Source organism: Leptopilina heterotoma, unplaced genomic scaffold (assembly GCF_015476425.1).
Source record: "Leptopilina heterotoma isolate Lh14 unplaced genomic scaffold, ASM1547642v1 Lhet_286, whole genome shotgun sequence".
Lineage (NCBI taxonomy): Eukaryota > Metazoa > Arthropoda > Insecta > Hymenoptera > Figitidae > Leptopilina > Leptopilina heterotoma.
In genome coordinates this window covers 778,948-794,635 of record NW_025110993.1, presented here as the reverse complement: position 1 = coordinate 794,635, position 15,688 = coordinate 778,948, and the positions used below count along the sequence as shown (strand labels likewise).

Here is a 15,688-nt window from a genome sequence, read left to right as displayed (position 1 = left end):
AAATCGAAAAGTTTTAGAATTCCAGGTTAATAAAAATAGTAAAATTTATTTTATCATTTTTATCACTAAAAATTAATGAAAAAAAAAATAATAATTTTTCCAAAAAAAAAAATAGTTTTTGACGCTAGCGTCGAGGCAGGTTCGCTTAATTAAAAAATTAATCCACTATTTTGAATTTTAAATTTTGAAAAGTAGTGAGAGAACTCTTAACACTCCAAGGCACAGATTATACTTTTTCCCTAAAATTAAATTTTTTCGGTAATATTCTGTTTTTTCCTTAAAAATAATTATTAAGTTCGATTGACAATGAAATTTATCACGATAGATGGAGGGGGAATAGGGTTTCCATTCTCAAGGCATAAAAGTGTGTGATCAAGGCAACACTTGTCCCTTCTCGACATTTAATTTTCTGCTCATCCACATTTTACTGTTAAGTCCCGTTTTCAGTGTATCGCTTCTGCCCGAGAAATAATCCTCAATTTCCTGCAGGGTCTTGCCCTTTGTTTCCGGTAGACACAAATAAAAGTACACCATACCGAATATTGATATAAAACCATATAAAAGATAAGTACCATGAATAGTGATGGTTTCAGTTAAGAGGGGAAATGTTTGAACCACAGAGAATACAAAGGCATGCGCTGACATTGTTGTGAAACCACCAAGAAGACCTCGCACCTGAACTGGATACAGTTCTCCAATCATTATCCACGGAATCACCAGAAAGCCGAGGGTGCAAGCTGCGGTGTAGAAAATGAGGCAGAACAGTGGAAACCAGGTCCAACTATGCTCCATGTTATTGTCACTCCAGTAGACTTTGATCCACTCGTAAATTCCAAAGGCTATCATTGAGATACCACAACCGAATGCGGAGATCATTGTCAATGGTCGTCTACCACATCGTCTGCAGAGGACACAGGCGACAATTGTGAACACTAGTCGAACGATTCCAATAATCACGGTTGCTAGGTATTTATTTATCGTTGCACCGGAGTCTTGGAATATTTTCGCCGCGTAAAATGTCACGGCATTCGTTCCAGTCCATTGGTAGATGAGAAAGTAGAGCATTAGAATCAAGAATGGTTTGACGGCGTTTGGTTTCAGTAGGGCGCTGGTTATTTCCCTGAAGCCCGTGAGTCTTTTGATGTTATTCTTATTGGAGAAGTTGAGTAGAAGATTCATTTCCTTGTCTAAATTGTAATTGCTGTCGCGGAATTTTTGCAGGGATATTCTCGCTTGTTCGGGTTTGTTTTGTGAGATGAGGAACGATGGTGTTTCGGGAAAGAGGAACATTAGGAGGAGTGCGGCGAGGGGGAGAACGGCACTTATTGCGGCGCAAACATTCCAGGAGAGGAGACTTCCCAGGGAGTATTCGATGAGAACACCGGTACTGACGCCGACACTGGCGAAGGCCGTCAGCATTCCTCGTAGATGAGGTTGGGTGACTTCGCTGGCGTAGACGCGCGCTGGGGCACCGACCATTCCTGAGCCGAGGCCGGTGAAGAATCTTCCGGCGTAGATCATGTTCACGTTGGTGGCGCAGGAGATGAGGATCCAGCCGATTAGGGCCGGCACTTCGGTGACGATGAGTGAGGCCTTTCGGCCGAATATGTCCATTAGGTAGCCGGACAGGAGGCAGCCGATGGGGGTTCCAATCGCCGAAGTGCTGGCTGTAAAGAAATTAAGGTTGTTAGTCTTTTGTTTAGTCTAAGATGTGGTAAATTGGACATTAATACTGAATCTTAAAAATAGAGGTCTGTGGGTATTTTTTGGGTGGGTTTCGTATGAATATCAGTTTAGTATGGTCTTGACCTGTGTACAGATTACTTTTATTCTTGATGGTAACTACTTTATATCTAAAACTGTATTATTTCTTGATCCTCACAACACTACATTACAGAAACAGTGTACTTTAGTGCTGTGGAGTTTAATTTCAATCCACTTGGTGCACTTCAGACAATTTTTAGACGTTTTAGGAACATTTCTAGAACAAACACGTTTCCGTGCCCCCTCTGGGCACGGAAACATATTTGTTCTAGAAACGTTCCTAAAACCACCTAAAACGTTTTTGGAACGTTTCATGTCCTCCACATAACGTATTAAAAACTTTTTATGTTCTAAAAACGGTATTAGAACATTGGACGTTCTTAAGTTGTTATGTAGCGGAAATAAAACGTTCCAAAAACGTTTTTTGGAACATAAAAATGTTAAAAGAAAAATTAGGGACAAAATTGAATGTAATGTGCTTAGAACATTTTACTAATTGCCACCTAAATACTTTTTAATTCCAAAGTTAACAGCTTTATGATCTAAAAATGTTGTCTGTTTCTGGTGCTATATTTGAAGTAGTCGCAGCATTAAAATTAATCAGTACCATTACTAATGCTACAGGTCAGGGATATCAGGGAAAAATCAACGATTTTTATTAAAAGTACTGGAAAAAATTAAATGTTTAGAATTTATAAAAAAATTCTGAATTTTTAGTTTAATATTATTTAATTATTTCAAAAGTTGTTAATTATCTTAAAAAATAACAAAATTCGTCACTGAAATTCAATAATTTTTAGGAATTTCAAATAAAATTCTTCGCAAAATTCAATTATTTTCTTATAAATAATGATATTCATGACAAGAATTCAATTATTTTCAAAATTAATAAAATTCTTCGAAGAAATTCAATTATTAATTAAAAATTTTAACGAATTCCTCGTCAAGAATTCAATTATCTTTATAATTAACAAAATTTTTTTCGCCAAAAAGTCAATTATTTTTGAAAAATTTAAATAAAATTTCTTGCAGACTTTCAATTATTTTTAAAAACTTTTCGTAATTCAATAATTTTCAATATTTATTTTCATAAAAATTATAAAAAGATTTAATTATATTGAAAAACGTTTTTTGATACAATTCTACGAAAACATTCAATGATTTTCATAAATAATAAAATTTCATTTAGGAATTTGAATTATTTTCATCACAGAATTTTAAATTTCAATTTAAATTTTAATAGCATTTTAAATAAATTCCTCGAAAAATGCAATTATTATTCTTAACAATTTTATTAAAACTTGAAAAAAGAATTCAATTTAAAAAAAAATTGAATTATTAAAAAAAAATAATAAAATTCATTGAAATGATTCAATTATTTTCATAAATAACTTTTAATTCGTTGCAGAAACTCAATTATTTTAAAAAAATTTGAAGTAATTCTACAAAAGAATTCAATTATCTTGAAAAATAACAAATATGTTAGTTACCATTTTTTTAGCCCAAGAAAGCAGAAATAAAATTAGTAAAAAGTCAAGGAATTATTTTCTCAGTCCTTGTTAGACACACTACTTAAATAAGTAAAGCGTTTTTGAAAAGCCCAAAAATAATGAAACTAAATGCCATAAAAAAAAGAAAAAATGTTGATTTTTAAAAAATTCGGTTTTTCGAATTTTTGATAATTTTAAACAAATTTAAATTTTTTACCAAAAAGTGGAGACTATTAAATAAGTGAAGTATTTTTAAAGAGCACAAAAATATTGAAGCTAAATGCCATAAAAAAGAGAAAAAAATGATGAATTTTAAGAAATTCGGATTTTTCAATTATTGATAATTTTCGATAATTTTAGATTTTTTACCAAAAAGTGGAGATTATTTAATAAGTAAAGTATTTTCCAAAAGCACAAAAATATTGAAACTAAATGCCGTAAAAAAGAAGAAAAAATGTTGAATTTTAAGAAATTCGGTTTTTTGAATTTTTGATAATTTTAGATTTTTTACTAAATTTTTAAAAATAATTGAATTATGAAAAAGTTTCAAATTAAAATCTTTGAAAATCTAAATTTTTCGTACTTTTAACTATAATAATTGATTTAAAGAAGAATTTTAGTTGAAAATTGTAGAAAATAATAATTACCGATCCACGTTCTTTGATCGCTGGTGGTCACCAAAGTGTCGTTTGAATCTTGAAGTTGAACATTGGCGATCGCTGCAAAGCCAAACACCATTCCAGTATTAATTGTTCCTAATTGTGCGACAAGTGCGGCTAAAATTTGTCTAAATGCACTGCCCCTCGCTCTTTTATCTTCATGATGATGGTGATAAACATAATTTCCATTTTTTGTTCCTAAGGAATTTTTTTCACTCTCCAGGAGTGTTGAATTCTGTATCGATGGAAGACGTCCTGAATCGACCAGTGTCGCTTTTTCTGGATCTTGAATCTCTGCAGATTTTCTGAAAATTAAAACAAAAATTTAACATTAGGCTTTTTTTCTACATAGAAATTATTTTTAATATTTTCTAAATTCATTTTCTTATTGTTTTTATCGTAACCTTTAAAAAAAAATTATTATTACTACTATTTATTTTTAATATTGAAATTTGACAAGAGACAATAATATAATGTATTATTGGAAAAATATGTTTGGAACTTGAAAAATAAATGAATTTTATTTTCTGAAATGCGGTTTTCAATCTCAACTAGAATTTTGCAACTCGGTAAAAAGTCATTGTGACTGTTCATTGTCGCATTTGTTCGTCTATCTGCTGACATTCAGATAACAGTTTTAAAATGAGATATTGAATGTAAAAAGAAATATCAAGGAAAAGTAATAATAAACAAAGTGAATGTTTCGCTACTTTGAAAATTATTCTGTATAAAAATTAATCGGAAAAAAGTGAGAATACAAAGATGAAATAAAAATTTCATTAAAAATTCCCTTTTATTTTTTTTAAACATTTTAGCAAAAAAAAGTATTAACTAATTTATTGAATTGAAAATAATTAGAAAAGAGATATTTTCTCTCTTTTTACATCATTTGATATTATTATTATAAATTAGGGAATTAGGGAAAAACTTTATTTAATTTAAGGCACACTTGAACCAGTAATAATTATAATTAATGTTAATAATTATTTTATTATTAAAAATTAATATTCAACCAAAAGTTAACGTTGTATAATAAAATTTATTTCATAGCTTGGAAATAATATATTTTTCAATATTATTGACGTAACAAAATTTTCATTAATTTTTAACTTTCTAATTTTGACAAAAAAAAAGTAATTTTTTTGTTTATTTATTATCCTTGTCATTGTCGGGAGTTTTTTTTTAAGAACTGCGTTATCGTCATCTCAAAAAACCGGTTTTGATTGATGAATCCTAAAGTCCATTTATTAACGCTATTAAATTAGTATTTAAATTAATATAGAATTTTAAAAATATTTTTTGGAAAACAATATTTTCAATTTTTTGCAAATTTTAAAAATATTTTTATGTATAGTTTGTTTATAATAATTTTTATATTTCAAGATTATATTTTTTTTTAAATAATTATTTTCAATTTGATGCAAATTTGATTCTTTTTATTTAAAATTATTTTATTTATTTGGTAAATGAATTTGTGAATGAATTATTTTTTTTCTATGACTTGTCTAATAAACTTTCCTATACTTTTTGTGATTAAAGCCATGACCGTAACCCTCAAACCTTGAAAAGAACGTTTCTCATATTCTATGTTTAGACGCGCGTGTGGAGTTCGATAAATGCGTTCCAACTAATTGCTATTAAACTCATAAACTTTTATAATATTTAATATAAGTGTAAAATATAATAAAAAAAATTATTTATAGAAAATGAAAATATTCGTAAAAGAAAGAATTTGAACTCATCTTTTTTTTAAATATTTTTTTGTAGTAAATTTTGCATTTAAAGTTAAAATTGCTTTTTGTTTCATTTCGCATTTTATAATAAATTAAATTTTCATTTTCATTAAAATTATTAAAAATTGTTTATAATAATATATTATTGTTTAATTATTTAAGAGGCCTTGTACGGTTTTTTTTTATTTATTTTTTTATTTTTTATTAAGTATTACTTTAAAATACTATTATTTTATTTTATTAATTACTTATTTCAATTAATGTAATTAATAAAAATGATTATTAAAATTATTTATTATTACATGTAATTATTAGTTTGACAAAAAACAAATTCTTTTCATATTGAAAGAAGCAACGCGGCAGTTAAATTGAAAAAGAATTGGAAAAAAGAGAATAATGAATAATGTTTACCAAGTAGTTTATGAAATGTTTTTGTTAACTAAAGAGTTAATTTTCTATTAGTTAATATGACCGCGTATTCTTAAGCTTCCGAAGAACTAGAATTTTTTTTCTTTTTTTTCCTTTCGAAATTATAACAGTTCTTATTTTCAAACACTAATGAAAATAAAATTATTAAATATTAATTTTTTCGCAAAATTAAAAAACGAAATCAGTACCAAAAAATTAGCAATAAAAAAAATAAAAATTGATTTGTATTAACAAATTATTAAATTAATTTATTATTCAACCTATATTCCAAATGCGAAATTTTAATTTTTCGGTAATTTTCCCTAAAATAATAGTAAGAAATAAATTGTTGACAAGTAATTGTTGACAACAAAGTGACTTAATATTTTAATCTACTCATCAGGTATACTATGTTTTATCAAGTGTAATTTTTTTTTCTATTTCCTTTTTTTATTTTTGCACAATGCTTTTGTTTATCGAAATACGAGAAAAAGAAATGTGGAATTTCCTTGATAAAGGAATATTCATCTATATATGTGTGAGTGTGTTAATAATATACAAAGAGAAATTATACAAAGAGAATTTGAAATTCGTACTGGAAATTTTTTGCATGAACGTGTCTCGTCTTGATTCAATGTGTATGCAATAATAATAAAAATATAAATAAATAAAATTCAAGGGCAAAAAGGAATTTAAAACCAGAAATATGTGACTAGTAAAAAAGATGAAAGAGAAGGCATTATTGTTTTATTAATAGAAATTGAAAAATGATTCTTATAAATATTTATCTTATAAATATTTTTTTTTATATTTTAATATTTTTTTAATACTTTAATATTTTTTCTATATTATTTTATAAATATTTTATTTTTATACGTATTATTTTGTTAATATTTCTGTATAAAGAAGAAAACGTTTGTCAACGTTAACTATTTTTTGATAATAAATTAAAGAGATGCATTTTTTTTTGTTTTCCAAATATCAGCCTCACTTTGCGTGTTTGCATGAGTCAAAACAACATTTAGTGAAAAGTGAATAAACTTTGCTTTCAGGAAAGTCCCAGACAGACAAACAAAAGCATTTGTTATACAATATTGAAGGAATATTTCTTTATACTTTCATAATTTCTGTTAACACTCAAATATTGAATATTGAACCAGTTTTTATATTTATTTTCAAAAAATTTCCAAATTTTTATTTCAGCATTTTATTTCTAGAAAAAAAAAAATTTTTTTCATGGCACAAAAGAACATTTTGTCGAAAAGAGAAATTTTAGAGGAAGAAAAGAAATTGCACGTGAAATTTGATTCAAGGTCTGTTACAGTATTATTTTTGAAAAAAAACGAAATTTTGAAAATCAAAATTAAATTTTCAAAATAAAAAAAAATTTTAACTCTATCGTCATGGTAATCGTTTTCTACTAAAATAAAGTCGACGATTTCAAATCAGACATCAGAAGGAACAAATAATAATAATAAAGTATTAATTAATTGGATTTAATAAAAGTAGAATCGAATTTAATTTAATTAAAAATTAAAATCGATTTAAGGTGTTGTAGAGTGGTGCATTATGAATAAAATTAAAAAGCAGAAAATAAGTGAAATAATTTGTAAGGAATAAAAGAGATTTTTAGATATGATTTAAACGCTATGCTTCTTTATTATTGTACGATAAAGTTGAATCCCACTCTGTCTACTTGTCTACTTGAAATGTCTAAATGTCTCCACGGAGTCTATCTTGACCGACAATTTGTACCGTTGCATATTAATAGATTATATAATTGCATCATGAACATTAAATAGATTCAGCGTTATCTTCACATACACTCATAAATTTAAAGAACAATTTATAGAAATATATAAAATACAGAATTTTCCATAATTATTTATTGCACTTTTTGCTATTTAAAACCTAAAATGAAATTTTACTTTTAAAAATATTTTTTGTTGGAATTTTTTATTCCCAAAGATAATTTAATTATTTGTCTAAAAATTTCTGCGAGAAATTGAAAATTTTGCTATGGAATATTAAGCTAATATTGTTGTATTATTACAACAATTATTATTACTGAAATAATATTGTTGCAATACATTGAGTATAAAGTGTTAATATAACTTTAATTCATAGAAGAATATTTAACTCTAAAGAAAAATATTTTCCAATTCAAGTTTTGTTAGCTTTGTGTAAAGTCTGTTTTAAAATTTAATTTTGTAACTAATATTTTGTAAAATCTTGAACGTATAAAATAATATTTTTTTTTATTGAGAAAATATTGAAAATAAATTTTGTTGAGAAAAAAATATTTTCAAAAAATTTATTTTAGAAAATTTATTTTTAGTATTTTGAACCTGTGGAAAATTGGATTTGGCTATTTTCAGATGTTTATTTATTTTTCTTTTCAACGTTTTCTCTGCGAAATGTATAAATAAATTTTCCTGATGGTAAAATTTTCTTATTTCACTGATTCAATTATTGTTTTAGCTGAATTTTCAAATTGAGAATAAATTCAGTGTAAATTTCAGTGAATCATATTCTAAAATTAATAAAGTTTATTATTTTGGTATTATTTATTATTTACTAATTAATAATTTTTAAAAATTATTATTATTATTATCATCATTAAAAATAAATGAACTTTGGCGAATAATCAGTGAATTTTTCCGCATTAAAATTTCAGTTAGATAAAAATTTATTGATCATTCTTTTTATGATGAAGTCTTTGTTTTCAAATTATGTTCGCTTAAACATTTTTATTGTTGTTTTTTATTGTAAATGTTGATGGAAAATTAATTTCTAAATTGAAATTTATCCTCTAATTGAATTTTAAATAAATTAAATCTTGAATGCATAAATAATTATTATTTATCTATTAATTATCAATATATTTTTTCCAAACACTATTAACAATTTTTTATTTTTTATTTCGTTGTTGATTTGTCGAATAATCAATTAATTAATTAATTCGTTTATTTGTCTGTTTATTTATTGATTTAGTTATAATATTTATTCAGTTATAATTAAAAAAAAAAAAGTTTTTTATAAGGTTTATAATTATTCAGTTACTTTATTAATTTAATTTTGTCTAAACTAACTATTTTTAATAATTTAATTACTTATAATTATTGGGCAATAATAACTGTTTATTAATTATTCACAAGGCCGTATCTTATTTTATGTTATTTTTTTCTATTGTTAACTGTTGTTAATAAAATTAATAATAAAATTATCTTCTTTTTTTTTAAGGCAAAAATGGTCAAAATAAATCAGTATTTAAATTAGTTTGCAGTAAAAAAAATCGCGGGGGAATAAAATTATTTCTTTTTTGTTTAACAATAAAATATTTCTCTCGAATCTTTATTGTAAGAAAATAAAAATTGTTTGTTAATAGTGTAGCTAAAATAAAAAATTCTCTATACAATCATTTTTCTTGTAGTAAAAAAAATCAAATTAAAAAATGTTTTTACTGAAAGAAAGTTCTATTTACAAATTGTCTCACTATTGAAATACTTAAAAATAATTTTTACAAATATAAAAAATATTTACAAAAATAATTTTAATACAAAAATAAATTATTAATAAAAATTTTATCACAAGAATAAAAAATAATTACAAAAATAATTTTAATAACAATAATAATATCTAGTAGGTAATATTAATAATTTAGGTCTCACATTTGTTGAACAAATAAATAATTAATAATATATATTACAATAAATTAAGTAAACAGAAAATAAAAATAATTTCTCAGAAAAAGAACATTTTTTTTCTCTTATAAATTTTTTTTTAATTAGACATATATATATATTTTATGAAATGTGATAAATTTTCATTTGGCAAAAATCTCATTGCTGATGATGGAATTAATTTATTGGCATTGCATCTTTTTTTTCTCGTTAAAAAAAAAATATAGTCAAAGTGTAGGTTGAGTCTATGAATAAAATTTTATTCATTACTCAATCGATCGAGTGAATGAGTAAGAGAGACAGAGAGAGAAGAGAGCTTTATAGAATCACGTGGAAGAGAAATGTACCGCATAAATTCAGACTACTTTGTGGTTCGTCATTTGTAGGATTCTGATGACGCAATTCCCGTAGAAAATAAGTTGTTCATCTTTTTAAAGTTTAATGCCCTCGTGGAGAAAGTCAATATTACACGAAGGTCATTATTCCTATTTCATTTCCACTTTTCTGCGATAAACAAATGCAGTGAAAAAAAAATACGAAAAAAAAAATTATTACACTTAATTTTTATTTATTTTTTCTTTTTTTTTGTTTTTATAACTTTCAGAATTTAAAAAAAAATATGACGAAATTTTTTTCGCTATTTTTGAAAATATAAAGTTTTTTCTATGCTGTCAATAATTTTTAAGTATAAAAATTACATTATCTTTTCAAAGTCACGTTTCTCCTTAAATTTTTATTTATTTATTTTATTTATTTAATTTTTGGTGAAATTTTTTTATATTTTTAATTATGTAATTTCGAATGCAAAGACAAAATTTGAGGAAAGTATAAAATGATGATAATAATAATAATTAAAATAATAAAAACCGTTTAAAAAAAAATCCGAGCAGGTGATAAACATTTGTCGTCTTAATTTTCAGTGTCAATACAGCTGATGATATTTTGATAGAAACGTGTTTGAGCATTTACATTTTGGCATAAAATTATTTTATTACATCACAAATTTGCAATGAGAGATTGTTAAAACTATAAATTTTTTTCTTTTATATTTTTCAATTTTCCCTTTTGTTTTTTATATAATTTACAAAAAACAAATGAAAAAAAATATTATAAACGAATAAAAAAATTATACATTTTTATAAAAAAAATGAATTAAAAATGAAATAGTAAATATTAGAGCAAACATCAAAAGTAAGTAAATATTAAAAGTAAAAATTATAAAAATTATAAAAATTATAAATATTATAAATAAATTATAAAGAATTAAATTTTGAATAATTAAATTCTAAATAATAAATGATTAATAAAGAATTTAATTTAATTAAACTAAATAATTAAATTGTAAATAATAAATAATTAAAATTGTAAATAGTAAATAATTAAATTATAAATAATAAATAATGAATTAAAAATGAAAGAGGACTCGAAATATGAAAGAGAATTAAAAAGCAGTTTTATTGGCATATGATGAACTATATTAGTGATTTTTTTCTATTTATAAAAGCAAAATGAGAATATATTCAACAGGTGAGACTTACTCAGCCATTGTGGAGTTCGGTAAGGTTGACAACTTAGTCTCAAGAAATTATATCACAGTCAATTATATTAAAATCACAATACGTCGACTTATAATTATGACTATTTTTTATTATTTTTCTATTATTTATTATTTCCCTAAAATAAATGACTTTGTGCTGTATTATTTACAAATATCAAATCTTGAACCAATTGAAAAATAAATTTTTCCCAATTCTCATAGAAAGAAATTGGAAATAAAAATTCTCTTTTTTTTTTTTTTAAATCACAAATTTGTCCAAATTGTCCGGCCAATTTCGTAAAACCCCGCGAGAAGTTTAGCACGTCTCTCACGATTCATCGGTACTGTTTTTTTTAACCGAGGGTTTATTTTATTTTGATGTAAACACAAAAATGTAGGCTTCGAATTTCTTTTGTGCGATTTTTTTGTCGACTTGTAAAAAAAAAAAATTCACGTCTTGTCGCGCTTCTGAATCGAGTGCAACTATTGCTTCGTGTGTTATACTCGCGAAGCGAATGTACTCAAGTGAGAAGCGGTCAAAGCTTTATATATAAAACGAGCTTTTCGTAAACGCTCAGTGGTAATGTGGAGAGGGGATGTGCGTATGTCATATAAGACATCTATATATACATATATGTATAATTTTTATTGTCCAACGAGTGAAACTTGAAAAATTTTCTTGATAATAAATCGTTGAACCTGCATCAAATTTTAGTTTTTTGATTTTTGATTTTTAATAGTTGGGAGAAGAGAATTTTTATTTTTTTTTTTTTTTGGTAGATTTTGACAAAAGGAGGGTGGGCCAAAAAAAGTTGCCAAAAAATGTATTATTTAGAAAAAATAGTATGAAGTAAATTTTACTATTTAGAAAGTAAAAACCAAACTAGGAATTTTTGCAACTTTTACTATTTCTAGTTTTTTTTTTATTAAATGATTACTTTTTCAAGACATTTTTGTTCCTTCTGACTTTAGATTTGAAATCGTCGACTTTATTTTAGTAGAAAACGAATACCATGTTGGTGGAGTTTAGAAAAACCAAAAAGTCGAAATTTTATTTTCAAAAATCCGAATTTTGATTTTGAAAATCCAAAATTTCATTTTTGGGAATTAAAAGTCAAAACTGTAGTATTTATTAGATCGATTGTAAGATGCAAAAGAATTGATTGAACAAAATTCGAAAAAGTCGTTTCTTTTTTTCTACCAAATATAATTTTATTATTTATTTACAAAAATAAAAAGAGACAAAGCGTTAATAATATTTTTTGTTCTTTCTGGTCTCAGATTTGAAATCTTCGACTTTATTTTAGTAGAAAACGAGTACAATGTCGATGGAGTTTATTTTTAAAAAATCCTAATTTAATTTTCAAAAATCTGAATTTTGATTTTAAAAATCAAAAATTTGATTTTTCGGAATTAAAAACAGCAAACATTAATTTTGATGGTTGATTTGAAATCACTGACTTTATTTTAGTAGAAAACGAGTATGAAGTCGATGGAGTTTATTTTAAAAGAAATCCAAATTTCGATCTTGAAAACCAAAATTTTGATTTTTTGAAATTTTTACATTTTTTGAAATTAAACATATAGAGAGACTTGAGTCGACTTTAAGGTACCTGAAAATCGATTGAAGGAACAAGAAAAATTGAAAAGATTTCTTAGTTTTATTTTCTACTAAAAATAATTGATTAAATAATTAATTAATATAATTAATTATTAATAATTTTAATAATTAGCTAATATTTTATTATTATCATGAATTATTAGATATGAAATAATCTTTAATATACTTTCTTAGTAAGGAATAGTTCCATAGAAATATTTTTAGTATAATACAAAATACAAAGAATGTTCATTGATAGTTTTTTCTTATCCCAATAATTGACCCATCATTCATAATTAAAATATTTTTTCGATTGTCTAATCGAATGAAAATTTTGTATGAACTAGAATGTCAACAACATTAAAAGAGGCGAGCGGTAAAATTATAGATAACATTTTTACTTATATGATTATAATTGAAGAGATAATCAAGATAAAATTATGAAACACGCGTGTATAAAATAGTTGCTACTGTTTTGTGCATACTTTCATAAAAATAGAACTGACATTATTAATTTATTCAAATTTTTGGCTACAATAATTAATATTAATTAATATTAATTAATTTTTAATAATTTTTCATATTTTCAATTTTTTATTTGTATTTTTATATTAATTAATTAATTTATATTGATTTATTCTTATTTTTTAAAGTTTTTTTTTTAATTTCGAATAAAATTAATTAATAATTATAAAAATCATAATTATAATTGTAAAAATTATTATTAGAATTGGAATAATTATAATAATTATTAATTATAGAATTATGAAAATGTAAAAATACAGAAATATAAAAATTGTAAAAATAATAAAAATTATTAAAATTAATAAATTTTGACTATGTTTTTTAAAGCTCTATTTAATTTTTTGTGTAAAGCTTTTTCTAAACTTGTTTTTTATAATTATTTCTATTGAAATTGAATTCGATCATGTATATCTTGATTTCTTTAATTTAATTAGATAAAAAAATATTTTTTTATTGACATGAAGAAATGTTTAGCCACACGATTGTCACGTAATGCTTTCTTCAAAGCTGGTTTTTTCTGGCAAAACTGGTTTTCAAGAAAATAAACATTGTTTTTTGTAAATTAATACAACATTTATTAACAATAATCAATTTTATAAAAAATAAAAAAGATTAATTAATTTAATCACATGTTAATAGTTATAAAAAAATAGTATTTGATCAAAAATAGATTATTTTTGGAAACTTTTTCAATTTTTTATTGTAAAATCAATGAATTTATTTTCATAGATGAAAAAAAAATTATTTAAATTACATTTCGAATATTTCAACTTTTTAAAAAGTGTAAATCGATTGTATTATTCATAATTATTATCAAAGAATTTGATAACGCATAACTTCTTTGTTTTTTAATATTTAAAAATTTATCGATTGATTAATTTGTAATTAATTTTCGATTATAATTTTATAAAAAGAATTTTTTTCTTTTTGCTGTTTTGCAGTTTTATTTATTTGCGGATAATCGCCTATCAACACTTAAATTTCGCATTATCATCGCTTATCATTTTAACTCGTGACTGTTTTTTCAAGTTTGGATTTTTTTAAAAAAAAATTTTTAATTAACCTACAAATAATATTAATTTTAAATTAATGTTTAGTTCAAATTGCAAAAAATTGAGTTCAAAATGTTTATTTTGCTCTAGCCAATAAAATATTTATTTTATTATAATTAATTATAATTACTTATAACAGTAAATTGTAACCACTTTTAGTATTAATTGGAATTAATTACAATATACTAATCTGATAAACTCAAATTATTTAATTTATTTTTCAATTCAATTAAAATTCTTTTTATTTAATAAATTGTAAAAAAAATTAAATAATATCATCACTATTATTATTTTTGACTCACTTGGAAATCTTATCGTGATTAAATTAGAGACAAATAAGCTGTATTATTACGTTAATAAAAATAGATAAGTCAGTTTTTCATTGTTGTTTGTCGCAAAAGAATAAAAGATAATCCACACTGATTTTCTCAATTTTTTTTTTATTTGGAATTTTTACGCTATCAACAGATGTTAGTTTGGCACGTGAGCGAATTCTTTTTTTTAAATGACAATGTAGATTGAATTATATTTGAAAATAATTAAAATTATAGTTTTGATAAATATTTATTTTACTTACTGGGATGTTGATTGTCGAGGTAAATTTGAATCGAATGTTGAGTAATTTATTTGATTTGACATTTTCGTGTGTGGTTCTCGCTGAATAATAAGTGCTGACTAAGTTTAATTAAATTGTTTCTGCAGGCATTATCAAAGCACGAGTTTCACTATCAATCGCGAGTCATGTGCTCTCAAGTTTAGTCAGAGCTTTTTTTTCTTTTTGAAAAACTATATGTATGTGTATGTTTACTATAACGCAACAGTTGGTATTTATTTCTTTCTAGAATCTCTTAAATTAATCTGAATTTATATTTAAATGCATTTTTTTTGTCATCGAATTTTCATTTGAGTTAACTTTCGATTAGGAGATTTAAAGAAAATTCTTTTAAACAAAAAGAGGGTCAAACAAAAAATTACTGTTTGACCCTCTTTTTGTTTAAAAGAATTTTCTTTAATTAATAATTTAAAAATCCATAATTAACCGAACGTTAAATTAGTCGAATTTTCTAAGTGCAGAATTATCACTTCGACGAATTTTTATTTTCACGAATTGTCTTTGAATTGCTTTGGGGAGAGTGGGGAGACGCGGGCGCATCTTTCTCGCGTCGTTTTCTCCCACCGTGGCGCCTTCCCCCACTCCGGACGGGCTGGTTATATAAAAGGCGTTCGCTACAAGTCT

At 24.2% G+C, this 15,688-nt stretch overlaps 2 protein-coding genes across 5 annotated transcripts in view; one reads left to right on the top strand and one right to left on the bottom strand.

The window, feature by feature from the left end:
* Nucleotides 1–15,156, bottom strand: LOC122504236 (facilitated trehalose transporter Tret1-like). 2 transcript variants are annotated; one of them, XM_043615220.1, is made up of 3 exons: nucleotides 15,029–15,156; nucleotides 3,902–4,218; nucleotides 1–1,667 (listed from the first exon to the last, which is right to left on the bottom strand). In XM_043615220.1, the coding sequence occupies exons 1-3, from the start codon at nucleotides 15,088–15,090 to the stop codon at nucleotides 373–375; spliced, it is 1,674 nt and encodes a 557-aa protein (XP_043471155.1). In that variant the 5' UTR covers nucleotides 15,091–15,156; the 3' UTR covers nucleotides 1–372. The 2 variants fall into 2 exon arrangements, with proteins under 2 accessions (XP_043471155.1, XP_043471156.1); XM_043615221.1 differs by lacking the exon at nucleotides 15,029–15,156 and adding an exon at nucleotides 11,276–11,812.
* LOC122504234 (carotenoid isomerooxygenase) overlaps nucleotides 1–15,688 on the top strand; it is a 179,785-nt gene that overhangs the window by 145,904 nt on the left and 18,193 nt on the right. The gene's annotated exons all lie outside the window — the stretch shown is intronic.

Bases quoted from the DNA above. Each gene is read 5' to 3' on its own strand.
- LOC122504236 (XM_043615220.1), bottom strand. From the start codon at position 15,090: ATGTCAAATCAAATAAATTACTCAACATTCGATTCAAATTTACCTCGA. The intron at 4,219-15,028 runs GTAAGTAAAATA...TTTAATTTTCAG, and splicing joins CCTCGACAATCAACATCCCA to AAAATCTGCAGAGATTCAAG. The intron at 1,668-3,901 runs GTAATTATTATT...ATTTCTTTACAG, and splicing joins CGATCAAAGAACGTGGATCG to CCAGCACTTCGGCGATTGGA.